A 14,170-nucleotide genomic window follows, 5' to 3' on the forward strand; every position below is an offset into this window, starting at 1 on the left:
AATATCAAAACGTTACATCGCTAATCTCGATTGAGGCTAAATTTTATACTCACGAACGTACAAAGATTAAAATAAACAAACTTCAGAGGTAACCAGTTTTTTTTTACGAGGCATTAAGACTAAATGCTGCCAACCCAACAAAGTGTTAACGAGAGTGCACAGAAAACATTTCTCTGTACTTTTACAAAAGATTGTTTTGGAAACCGGTTACCAAGAAATAGTTTGTAATATTATAATATAGATATTTTAACTTTATACAACACACGGCTCTGGTTATTTTTGGATATATGAAATACATTATTTTTCGAGATAATACTGGATATTGTTTTTACGAATTTTGGCACAATATTTTATATTTTAATTTATATTTTATTAAACATTATTTTTTAAACTTAAATATTGAAGCAATCTCTTCATCAGTTAAATTATTCAGCCAAAGATTGGCATATTTTTTTGTTTGAAAAAAAATATTTGTTTTTAAGTTTTTAGAAAGAATAAATACAATTTTTCGAAAGTGAAAAATTTATAAAGATCTCTGTGAAATTGGTTTAATGCAGTTTTTTTGGTTGTGACCCAGTTTTTTTCAATGGCGTATGTCCAAAAAACTGCATTAAATCAAAATTCCCCCTTGCATGAATTATTTAAGGAACGTATTTCTGTGAAATTGTTTTATGAAATAGAGAAATAGATAAATGCATGTTCTGTCTATTTCATGTAGGATAATTATGAGCTAATAATTTTCCTCTCGATACATACTCACTAGTGCAGCTCTAATATACAAAATTTTAATATCAAATACTCTTAAAAGTTTAAAAAGTCAATTATATGGGTAGGAATGTTTTTTTTTAATAACTCGTAGAATAAGTTTTAGAATTGTAATAAGTGGTTTAATCGACGATTTTCTAGACATTATGGTAGTTAGTGCGTTGTTGTGTACTTTATTGCGTGGTTTTTATCGTTCAAGTGAATTATTGAATTTTTGTTTAACCGTACGGGTGTGTTATTCGAGCGTGAAGTTTGTCTTCTAGTGCGCCTGGAAGCACGTACGGGATGCTGTCACAACTTAGAAACACACAAAATAGAATATTCTAAGTTATGCATGTTCTAAGTTGTGTGTTTCTAAGTTATGATAGTTCTAAGTTATGTGGTTCGGCGTTATGTGTTTCTAAGTTACCTACGTTTTTCTAAGTAATTATATTTCTAAGTTGTGAGTTTATAAGTTGTGATCGTTCTAAGTTATGACTTTCTACGTAACGAAGTTTCTAAGTTGTATGGTTTTGCTTTGCGTATTTCTAAGTTACGTGTTTCTAAGTTATGGCAGTTCTAAGTTGTGTGAGTCTGCGTTGTGTTTCTAAGTTACATGTTTCTAACTTATGATCATTCTAACTTATGGCAGTTCTACGTTACGTGGATTTTTTTCGAGGTTTCTAAGTCATGACTGTTCTAAGTCATGTGTGGTTCCCGCCACGCAGCAGCCAGGGGTGTCCACCACACGGCGCGCGAAGAGGCCTGTCTCCCCGACACGCCCCGTAGCGGCAACACTGCCCGCTTTCCCGGACTTCCGGTCCCGCGGCGCCGGTTTCCGCGTGTGCGCGCCAACAGGAAGTCTCCGGCCTCGCCCGGACTCGCGCTGAGCGAGCGTTTAGCGGGCGACGCCAGGGGTGCCAACCCACACGCGCACAAGCACCAGCTCTTCTTCCTCGGCCGTCCTTGGGAACCTCCCTGCTTGACGCTTGCAATCATTTAACCCCTCGTTGTTTCCCCTGTGTCCGTGCAGGTTTTACCTGGACTGGTTATAGTCTAGAGTTTAAGATAGGGGAGTGTCATGGCATCAGTCGCTGTCATGGCTGGTCAATTCCCTCCCAGAACACGGTGCTTGCTTCCCTTTCTGCATGTCTGGAACCCAGACCCCTCCCAAACAAATACACTTAGTTTTAGATAGGTTAGGAAAAAAATAAATGGAGTGTTTAACTATAATAAAACAGTATCCAGACCGATGCTGGGAAGCCGAAACCACCCGGACTCCACATAGGAGCAGAGTCAAGTTTTGGTTCGGAGGGTACCAATAGGTGGCAGCTTCGAAGATATTGAAATCGGTAAAAACAAACATCATAATGTTGTATTCTGATGTTCGCGAATGAGGACATTCTTAAAGCCTTTACTCTGGCGTTTCTACTGATGAATACTGCTAGAGTCACGCACTATTGTACGTTATGTTTTGGGAGATAAGCTGGGATGCATTCCATTCATTATACACTCTAGCTGCATTCTCATTGGACCATAGGTAGTTTTGACTCTTCCCGCGAAACATTAACATTAAACGTTAAACTGTGGCAGCACAGTCTCTATTGATAGGGATATATATATATATTTTTTTTTTCGCGAAGTAATCTGCTCACTCACTACACTGCAATAAGGTATGTCTGCGCTAGCGACTGGTCTCTTGTAATTGGCGGCCGTCTATTTGGTCTGGCCATAGAGGATCCGTTTGCTTCCTCTCTGGATGACTGTGACTGGTGTGCCGACAGTAGAAATGTACCTGGAATAAACCTAGCCAACCACTAAACACAGACAATGCTACAAAGTTTTAATACGCAGCTGGTCTGGGAATCTTTTTCGCGAAAAGTATATGGCTTCAACCAATTGACAATATTGACGCTGATTTGTCTGTGTACAAGTCTGTGGCATTCATCCAGGAAATTAAAACCGCGGGTTTAGTAGGTCTCTAATAAGTGAAGACACCATTTTGTTGGCATGTTGATGTGCTTGGAAAGTTTCCGAAAAATGAATCCCGAAAATGACGGTTGACCGAAGTGTGGTTGCGTCTGCAATCAAGTCAGATTAGGAAGACGGTTGATGCCTGCCTTCCGCGGCTGGGCACGAACCCCGCACCCCGAGGTATTAGCGGTCCGCGGGCGAAGCGACTCTTAATAACCGCGAGATTGCAGCTCGAGGCTGCGCGCGGGCTGCTTTCCAATCCCAAACACTTCCCGAGTCAGCGGCGCGTGAACGGAACGCGGCCCCTTGCGGGAGATGTGTGTGTGTGTGTGCGTGTGTCTGCGGCGAGCCACCGCCTTCTAATTACCGCCGGCGACCCGCGGTCTAGTTCACGGCGCAGCGACACACTGACATTTTTTTCCCTCCTGCTGCGCGCGCATCCCGCGTCCTCCCCTTCCGCGCATGCGCAGAAGCCGCGAAGCCACGCGGTCACGGGGACAGCGGGAAGTCGGTTGGTAGTACTGGCTTTATGTTGTGTGGTGGGAGGTAAGTGAAGCTAAGCTGTAGCGTCATTATTCTTTGTCTACAAGAAAGTCGTGAGTGAATCTTATAATTGCCATTTCATAAAGACTGTATGACATATTAATTTGCCAGCTAAGATTTCATCATGATTACGGTCAGACAATTCCAACATTTTGATTTTAATTGGAGACGTCCAGCAATTGTTGGCAATCAATGGTTTAAGATTTCTCTCTACCTCACTGGCCGAGTTTTATCCAATTCCACAGACCATAACAATGCAAGACATGTTTCACGTTATTTGCTGGAAAGGAGAAGAAACGTTTTCGATGTTGGTGTCGCAATGAAAATAACAACTTTACCTACAAAGTATTTTTAGGTGTTTATAATAACGCACTGCACTGCACATGTAATTCACTTCAGGAGAGACAGATGGCTGCAAGGTTATTTCCGTAAAATTGTAATTAAAATTTACGCTCTCCTCCAGGAAACGGGAAGGGGGGGGGGAGACTTTGATTTGACGCCGCGAAGCGAAGAAATCGTCACATAGACCTATTTACCTGATATACACTGTTTAGTTTACATAAGTTTTATTTTTTGTAAATTACAGTTCTTGTTATGGGATGATGAGTAAAGAAAACATTGTAATTTTGTTGGTTCTATTCGGATAGCTCTAAATTTTAACTGTTGCTGTGCTCTCCTTGTTAGTTATTTTGTTGCATATTAGCTGTAATCAAGTTTGTGGACATACAGTAGAACCCCTCATATTCGATCTTCCTACAACCGACTCCTCCGGATATCCGACCTAGTCTCCGTGGTTGGCGAGCCTGTTCAGACTTGAAAAAGTGACGCATCTACATGTTTTCGTGTCGCAAACTGTCATTTCAGCCGTGATTGTTGGCGTAGAATGTGCTCGTACTATAATCTTGTACTGTTCTGTGTTTTTTTAACGTAACGTAATGTATTGTGGGCAAAAAAAAGTGGAGGGACACTTCCGCAAAATCAAGATTGACAAAACTGAAACAAAAATACAGTACTGAATTCTTTAAATAAGGTATGCTTACATTGTATTCATCTTCTCATTTATAATTTAACAAAAGTAAATTTTTTAAATGTATACAGTAACATTTTTACAAATAAAGTTGTATTACTGTACATAATGTATAGCTGGGAAATGTGTTTTTTTGTTGTTGCTCCTACGGATAACCGATCTTTTGGCCGTTCCGACCATGGCCCGGTCCCGTAATGGTCGGATATGAGAGGTTCTACTGTATTTAGAGATATATATGCTTTCTATGATTATTACTAGAGACTGGAAAAATTCGCGGGTTAAATGACATTCAGGTTAGACTCCAATAGCATGTGCACACTCGGGCAAATGCCAACTGTTCATTGGCTGCTGACTTGTGAGTCGTCTCGACTGGGTGGCCTGTGATTCGACACTTCTATGAGTGAGGGTCTCTAATTGGCCCTCAGTACTCCAGATTAACAGTGAACCAATGGCAGAAGCAGCACTTAGGTAAAATTATTTGAATTTTAGCATAACACGAAATGAATCCGCGAATTTTTCAGGTCTCTAATTATTACTGCTTTTAGACCGACCACACGTTTTAATGTTTAGTTTTATTTATACGGCTGGATTGTTTGGCTTTACTTTTCGCCATAATATGCTCCAGCTGAACTCCTCGAGTATCTCTGGACCCGCCAGCCAGCCCGGGCCTTGCTCACGGAAGCGGTGTCTGTTCGGCTGCAGGGTGTGCATCTAAATGTGAACTGCGAGCTTCTTGGAAAAGTATGCACGTCCGAGATTAGAGGGATTGATTCACCTCAGCAACTGAGTCTTAACTGCAGTTGAGCCGTTGCATCGTCGTGCTCGTCTCTGTGACTCTGAGGAAATACAATACAGAACGTCGAAGGGCCGTGTAGTTTTTCGCGAAAATATTTCCAGACCAGCTGTTTGTCAAAACTTTGTAGCACTGTCTGTGTCTCGTGGTTGGCCGGGTTTATTTCAGGCGCATGTCTGCTGGCAGCACAACAATCACAGACATCCAGTGCGGAAGCAAACAATAGGGCGATTGCTTCTCTTGCAGACGGCCGCCAATCACAAGTGACCAATCCCTAGCACATACATGCCTTATTGCAGTCCAATGAGCGAGCAGATTATATCGCGACAAACACATGCCTCTATACGTTCATCCAAGAGGAGAGAAACACGCAGCACCTAAAACAAAACAAAAAAAATTGAAACGCGTGGTTGGTCTAATCAAAATTATAATCACAAGATTTGTTAAAATAAGTATACGCATACAAACGTTAACACGTATTTGAGAACCGTTTAATTTTAGTACTTAGTCTTCGCATTAGTATTATTATGAATAAATCAGAAAAAATATATCTTAATTACTTATGAAACTAGAACTAATTTTCTGAAATCAAGGAAGGTAATCGTCGCTGGCAGCAAAATCAGTTTAATGTGTGTCGATTTCTTGGTTTCATTTCAGTTTTCTCCATTATTTTTCGAATGCAACATAAATTTTTCATTATAAAGTAAACTAATGCATGTACATTCTTACGAAATAACCTCGCAGGCATCCAAATGATATTCCCTGAAGTTAATTTCACGTCCAGAACAGTGCGTCATTATAAATAAATACTTTGTTATGTGAAGTAATCATTTCCACTGCAACACCAAAAACGAAAACGTTTCTTCTGCCGGCAAAGAATTCATGTAAGGCCATAATTTGCTGGACTTATAAATTAGCGAATGGGTCTCCAATTAAAGTAAAAACGTCGGGGGTCGTCTGACCATTATCCTGATGAAATCATAGCTATGCAATTAACTCGAAATGTGCCATATGGTCATTCTGAGATAGCCAATTTACTTTTGCGAACGCACGGAAAAGCTTTTATTAAAGCGAAGGATATTGTAGATGGGCGTTGTTAATGGGGAAGGAAGAGGCAATTTTGTAGGCCAATAATTCATAAATCTTTCGCAATACGTTAATCTGCCGTTTATTTAATTTTAATTTCATGAAAATGGGACTGTTAAGGTATATGACATTAATCTACTAAAAAATTAACTTCTGGAAACTAAACATATTGATTAGTTTTCATTAGTTACGCTTGAAGTCAAGTCTGTTCCACTGGTTGCACGATGAGAGAAAAAATTCGAGAAAAAAATTAGAGACTAGATGAAAGTTAAAGCACTGTAGCATCGTCTGTGTTTCGTGATTGGTCGAGTTTCTTTCAGGTGCATGTTACATTAATCATAATAATTCAGCGCGGAAACAAACGCGCTGGTCAAAAAAGGCAATGTCTTCTCTCGCGGACGACTGTCAATCACAAGAAATAAACTACAGTCTAGTGGATGTTCTGTTTTTTTCCTACGTATCGTATTATCATTATAAGGTTCAGGAATTATCTCATTCAAGCAATTCCTTAGTAAGAAGTAATAGTTATACATAAATAATTAAAATCGTTTTTTTATTGTCACTCGAAAGCTGATAAATCTAGGATTAACTTCCAAGAGCGTACGCAGAATTTCATTTCCAAGAGGTGCTGGGAGGGGAGGAGAGAATAGAACCACTTTCACGTGTTCGCTTTCAAATTCTTTCCATTTGTTTGTGGAAATATAAGCTATTTAACTATTCACCTCTGAGAAGCCACTTGTCCCTTCTTATCATACCTTTCTGAGATTTATTTTTATGTTGTTATAAAATAGTGTTTTTTTACTCCTAAACGACACTATAATTTTCAATAAAATGTTTACTTTGGATAAAATTTGACTTGGAGTATCAAATTGGGAAATTTTAGTATCCCAGAAATTAATTAGCTTCCCAGAAATTTAAAAAAAAAGCAAAAAAATAATAGTAATTATGATACTTTTCTTTGCGTAAGTGGCACGCGATATTTCAGTCCTTCAGCGTTCAGAGTCTGCGCATGGAAAACTGCAGCACTGGAATGAAATCCGAAACGCCAGTGACGTGGTAGGTCGCCACAGCTGGTGTTTGTAACACGACCTGTTTGTCTGGTGTTTATGGTCGACACGGGTTGGGGGGCGACGGGGGCGTCGAAGGGGGCGTCGAAGGGGGCGTGGGCGTGACCCCGCGGAGGTCAGTGCGACCGTCTGCATCGGAGACAAACACAAAACCTTTGTCTGTTCATCCAGCGGTGTTTGCAATGCGGAGGACTGATTAAAAATGTTTGTTTTTTTCTTTCTTTTGACGTGATAACGTCTTATAAATCGTTGAACGCCGGCTGCACGCACGAAAAAAAAAATTGTCACGTTCCGCCTGGGCCGAGCGTGCAAGAACCCGGCTCAACCACCGTGCGAGAAAATCTTCTGTAATATCAAACAGGTTAAGGCGGGCTTTTTTAACTAATTGTTCGTGATTAAATTTAAAACAAATTATTTGAATTAAATTTTGCAAAAAACTGTAAATAATATTTTGAAAATTAAAAAAAAAAGTATGCAATTTTTCATCAAAGTTTTCTTATGACGTTATCACGTAAAATTATCGTCCGTAAACCGACTTTACAGACAACCAACCCCCCCCCTTTTTTTTTTTCTGCTTCTGTGATTGAGCCACAGTTTTATCTGAAGGGCTCTGGACCAGTACATAAAGTATCGAATCAAAAGCACCCCAGTTACCAAATGTCACGAGTCAGTCGCCGATGGAAAAAGTTTGATTTGCTCGAGTACACGGAGCATAGTGGAGTCTGTCCTGGCGGTCATTGGCCCAACTGCCAAAGCAGCACAAACGGACGAGTAACAAATATTAGCCCAAGGATCAATTTTCACGCAAAATAAAAGTGTGTCTATATTTGATGATGAGAAAGAGAAAAATAAAAACGATGAACAAATTCGGATTGTAAGTATACATAGATAATGTGATACTGTGTTAATAAGAATAGTGCGTGGAGTCCCTCCGCGCGGAAGTGAAACTTCGTAATGTGGAAATTAAAATAGGACGCGGTAGAAATTGATTTTTAGTGAAATCATATTGTATCAAATCAAACTAAAATAAACCATGAAATCATTCAACGATAAAAGCTGTTTATTTAATTAAGCGGACGGGTTCGCCCCAAGGAGAAAATTGTAGCGGCGAGACCTCGTGGACATAGAGAAATGACACACACTCACTATTTATGTGTCTATGAAACACGCATTCACTCTCGCTCTGTCTCTTTCTATTCCCTCTCCCCAGGAGCGTTAAGCGTTTAACGCAACCTTGTTGGAAGTCGCAGTAGAAGTTTCCCTTCAAAAATAGAAAAAGCGGGCAAAAAATTGACAACGTTCAGTGATGTCCCAGATGATAGAAGAATGTGGAAACTCTGGCATGCAGGTCCAGCTTTCTACCGGTGATTTGATGACAGAGAAACGTCTGTGTCGCGGTGACCAGGTCAGTGAAAATAAGGCTACTGCTTCGATGGAAGGCCTTGATTCGCTTGGAATCACTTGCACTCGCTGTACACTTATTCCCCGCGTATAGGCGAGTGAGGAGCCGCAGTGTACTGGCAAATATATTGACTCGCGAAATTTTAGCGAAATGCAAATGTGCATATTTAATGAGCAGAGACCCTTGCCATTTCGCGGTACATTTCACCGTGTCTGCTAAGAAGGTTAAGATTTTTTCTATACCTCTAACCCCTATTTATTATTCCTTGCAGTTATTTCGACAAAAGGGTTTTTGGTATACATTTAACGAGGTATAATAACTCTTCATACGGATGCGTTGGTTATTGTCCTATTAAAAAATATCAATCCTTCCCCATTTCTGCCCCTTTGGTCGAATTTTTGCCATTAACAAACTCGACCGAGATTTCCCAAAGCTTTTTTTTTATTAGTTTGGAAATGTTTTGTGCAAAATTACGTCAGTTATCATGTTAATAAAAATATATGTGTGTATATAAATTGTGTATATATACGCAAAATTAAACTGTTCACTGGTAGGGACTGGAAAATTTCGCAGGTTCAGTGACCTCTAGTATATACTCCACAGTACTCTTCTTATCTGAGTAAACAACTAATATCTCCTGCTCATTGTCTGCTTAATTGTGATACGTCTCAACTGGGTTGCCCGTGACTGGATACTTCTTTGTCTGGGGGTCTCTCATTGGACCAGAGTCCTCCAGATAAACTGTGAACCAATAGCAAAAGGATCGCAAACGTATACGTATTAGAATTTCATCATAATGCGAAATGGATCCGGGAATTTTTCCGTTCTCCGTTCATTGGCTGTCGCTTTGGTAAGACGCAATATTTCTCTGTTATTCGAACCACACGAAAATTGCACACCCGAGGGATAAACGTTTATCATTGGCTGGACGTCTACAAGAGTTCGGGCTAGGGAAGGGAGGCGGGAATATAACGCTGTGTGCTTGCAAAGTATTTCCTTTTTACTGGTGGGTGTGACGAAGATATATATTTTTTTAGGATTTCGAGGAGGGGTGTTGTTTATATTCTCCAAACTACACCAACTCCTTTGTGTACGCGGGCCAATTGGACGCGGTGAATGATCACACCGTTGTTTAAAGGGCGGTTTGGTGGCTGAATATTCCGCGATTAAAGTACGTGAGTGAGAAAGATAAATATGTAGGGTAACTTCTTAGTGCCTGATCAAGAAGACATATGTATCATATGTAGAGAAGAAAGTCTATAATTTTTGTAATTATTAAATTCACCGAAGAGATATTTATTGTACCGTTAAAGAAGAGCTATACAATATATGTTACAGAGATGTATCGTTTATACCCAAAATGAAAGTAGTAATCAATCACAGAGATGCACGAGTATTTCGTGGACTCACGGCTTGTCATGTACAAAAACAGTTCAGTCTATACGGGGGCGAAAATCTTCATGGCTAGGGACTGGAAAATACGCGGTTTCAGTGGCCTCCAGGATAGACTCCACAGACCTCTACGTACTCGAGCAAATATCCCCTGCGCATTGGCTAGACTGGCTTGCCCCTGATACGACACATATCGTTGGCCCAGAGTCCTCCAGATAAGCCATGAGCCAAATAGCAGAAGGATCGCAAAGGTATAATTATATTGAATTTTAGCCTATCACGAAATTAATCCGTGATTTTTTTTTCCGGTCACTTAAAAATTGCTGAGAAGCGATCACGTATGCGTTAGAAGTGCACTTACGTCTTGAAGGTCCCGTCGCTCAAGGCCTCTGCTCACGCAACCGGAGGACGTAGAGACACGTGTGTGCTCCGCGGCCCGCCAAGGCGTGCGAACAGGGTCACACCGCGCATGCGCAGTTCTCAGCCCGGGCGTCCCAGTGCCGCCAACACAGGCGCGCCATGACCGGGCAGTTTCCGAAATTACTTTGCTCCTCTAACATGCTGTATGAGGCCATGAATCAAGACGACGAGACTAGAAGAGTCAGGCTGTGGCTTTAGAATTATTTCATACATTTTATTTTCCCCCTATTATTAAACTATATCCCTAACAAAACCTAACGTTAAAAAATGTTTGTCTGTTTATACTAAATTACGTTACTCAAAGCTGCTGACACCAATGACGAAATATTATATATATATATATATATATATATATATACATACATATACACATACATACATAGAGAGAGAGAGAGAGAGAGTTACCCCATAATTAATTTAATCAAATTTAATAATAATTTTTACTGTAACATCTGAAAATTATTCTGAAGATATGATGATAATAATACTTATACCAAAAATTTATTTCTGTATAGTATTCTAGGGCCATATAATTTTCGCGAAAAGATTTTTATATCAAATAGAGACCGGAAAAATTCGCGGGTTCATTGACCTTCAGGATAGACTCCAATATCCTCTGCACACTTGGGCAAATGCCAACTGTTCATTGGCTGCTGACTTGTGAGTCGTCTCGACTGGGTGGCCTGTGATTCGACACTTCTAAGAGTGAGGGTCTCTAATTGGCCCTCAGTCCTCCAGATTAACAGTGGACCAATGACAGAAGCAGCACCTAGGTAAAATTATTTGAATTTTAGCATAACATGAAACGAATCCGCGTATTTTTCAGGTCTTTACTCATCAGAATCATCCGGAAGATTGTTTGGGAAAGCCTGGATCACAGACACGAGGGTGTCAAGATACACCCAGTAGCAGAGTGGACATTATGCTCATACACTCTGGTGTACTTTGATGATTGGTAGAGACCGGAAAAATTCACGAATTCATTTCGCGATAGGCTTAAATACAAAAAGTTATACTTCAGTGCTGCCTCTGCTATTGGCTCACAACTCACCTGGATGACTCTGGGCCAATGAGAAACACCCAACCAAAGCTTTATCGAATCACAGGCTGCAACGTTGGGACGTCTCACAAGACAGCAGCCAATGAGTGGGTGACATTTGACTGAGTGTACGCAGAACTATGGAGTTCATCGTGGAGGTCATTGAACCCGCGAATTTTTCCGGTCCCTAATGATTGGACTACAGGGCTTTCAGCACACCCTTGGAGACTCTGGGTCGGTTATAAACAAGGAGAAGGGGTTATCCAATCACGTGTAACCTACCTCAAATAAAAAAAAATAATAATGCTGACCTTGGTAGAATGAATGAGAGAATTTCGAGGTTTCACTTCAGGATATGCCATAAGTAGAGACCTGAAAAATTCACGGTTTCATTTCGTGAAAGGTTAGAATCCAAATGCGTTTAACTTTTTGCTGCCTTCAGTGATTGGACTATAGTTGGTCTGGAGGACTCTGAGCCAATGAATAACCCTCACCGAAATACGTATCGAATCACAAACTTTCCAAGTCATTAGCCAATAAACAGGTGTAATTTTCCCGAACACATAAAGGATCATGAAGTCTATCCTAGAGGTCATTGAAACCGCGAAATATTCCAGCCCATAGCCATAAGAAAAAAAAATTGGACATCTAAGCTGCTTCTGCTATTGGCTCACAGCTAATAAGGGAAGGAGAAAAAAAAAACACGTAACCCAGTTGTCACGTTTGACAAGTGAGCAGCTAACGAGCAGGTGGCGAATAGTATGCGGGTATGCAGAGTGTTGTGGAGTCTATCCTGGAGGTCATTGACCCGCGCATGTCCCAGGGCTGGTGGCGGCAGAGCGAGCATGCAGGTGGTTGTGGAGTCTAGCATGGAGGTCGTTGAACAGCCCCTTTATAAGACGCAGGCAATGAGCTGCCCGTTTGGGGCGCTTCGTCAGGGGTGTAGTTGTGGTAAGTGAGGCGGGATGATAAGTGCGATGCTCGCTGGTGCTACTACCGCGGTGTCGCCTCTAAGCGCGCAGTCTTCTCCCAGTGCATTGGTAGAGACCTGAAAAATTCGCGGATTCGTTTCGTTTTTTGCTAAAATACAAATAATTTTACCTAAGTGTTGCTTCTGCCATTGGTTCACTGTTAATCTGGAGGACTGAGGGCCAATTAGAGACCCTCACTCATAGAAGTGTCGAATCACAGGCCACCCAGTCGAGACGACTCACAAGTCAGCAGCCAATGAACAGTTGGCATTTGCCCGAGTGTGCAGAGGATATTGGAGTCTATCCTGAAGGTCATTGAACCCGCGAATTTTTCCGGTCTCTATGGATAGGACAATTGTGAAATTTCAGCGGGGACCGTAACGTTATATGGCGGAGAAATGAAGATAAAGGTGTAATGCAAGTCCCTTAAGTGCTTTCAAGAATCTGTACTAGGAACGAGTTTCATGCCTGAAGATTATTCTGAAAACACGGTTCTTGAGTAGCTTTCCAGTATTAACTGCGCACATTAACAAGCAAAATAAAAAAAGTGCAATTTTTGAATATTAGATTATCTTTCTCGTGGTTTAAAAATTAGTGCTTGAATGAAACATCAAATAAAATATAAAATTACGCGCCAATTATCGTAAGAAGTACTCAGTGTTATCTCGAAAAAAACGTTTTTCTATAAATGCAAAAAAAAAAAAAACATAGCCACGGTTACCACAGGAATTCTTTGTAAAAGTACAGAATATTTCGTTCTGCGCAGTAGGCAAGCCGAACCACAGCTAAGTGAACCTCATGGTCACGGCGGTGTGTTCGTAGCTACGAAGCTCCGCATCGTCCCGGCATTAATGCCATTCTAACTTCTCTAAAAAAAAATTACAGCTTAAAAAACTGGATCCGGAAACCAAGGTACTTATTGGCCCTCGGCGTACTGTTAAATGGTGTCCGTGAACAGTAGAGACCGGAAAAATTCGCGGGTTCATTGACCTTCAGGATAGACTCCAATATCCTCTGCACTCTCGGGCAAATGCCAACTGTTCATTGGCTGCTGACTTGTGAGTCGTCTCGACTGGGTGGCCTGTGATTCGACACTTCTATGAGTGAGGGTCTCTAATTGGCCCTCAGTCCTCCAGATTAACAGTGAACCAATGGCAGAAGCAGCACTTGGGTAAAATTATTAGAATTTTAGCTTAACACGAAAAGAACCCGCGGATTTTTCAGGTCTCCAGTGAACAGACGTCACGCGTGTATCTCGAGCAGTGTTGCGGAGCTCTGCTGAGGTGGATGCTGAGGACCTGGTTGCAGCTCAGTGAGCGGCCGGCGGCCTCGCTCACCTGCAGGTAGACTGCGCGCGCTGGTCGGCCTCTTGGGGCCTCGCGGGCTGGACTGGAGCGGCGACTGCGTCTAGGGGCAGGCGCGCGGGGCGACTGTCTGTCTGTCTGCGGCTGCGAGGCTGCCTCGGCGCGTCTGTGATCCTCCCTCCCCTCATCCTCTCCTCCTTCGGGTCCCCTCCCCCCCTTCCAGGCCCGGAGAGTGCTTTCTCTTTCCCCCGGTGACCCACATGCCGCCCCGTCGCCGTCCAGGTTCACTGAGCTGCCGTCCTGCCCGCCTGCCGCACGGAACAAACACGTCTGTGCTGACACGGGAAACCTTCTTTTCACATACGACAGAGCCAAACGCCCGATCGTTCATCTTCAGTTTTTTTTTTG

The 14,170-nt window shown here is 41.7% G+C and overlaps 1 protein-coding gene across 1 annotated transcript in view; it reads right to left on the reverse strand.

The window, feature by feature from the left end:
- Positions 1-14,170, reverse strand: part of LOC134535405 (uncharacterized) — a 37,012-nt gene that overhangs the window by 18,270 nt on the left and 4,572 nt on the right. Inside the window, exon 3 of the mRNA XM_063374479.1 lies at positions 13,796-14,070. Coding sequence (XP_063230549.1) covers positions 13,796-14,070 — 275 coding nt within the window. The remainder of the gene's footprint in view (positions 1-13,795; positions 14,071-14,170) is intronic.

Source organism: Bacillus rossius, chromosome 8 (assembly GCF_032445375.1).
Source record: "Bacillus rossius redtenbacheri isolate Brsri chromosome 8, Brsri_v3, whole genome shotgun sequence".
Lineage (NCBI taxonomy): Eukaryota > Metazoa > Arthropoda > Insecta > Phasmatodea > Bacillidae > Bacillus > Bacillus rossius.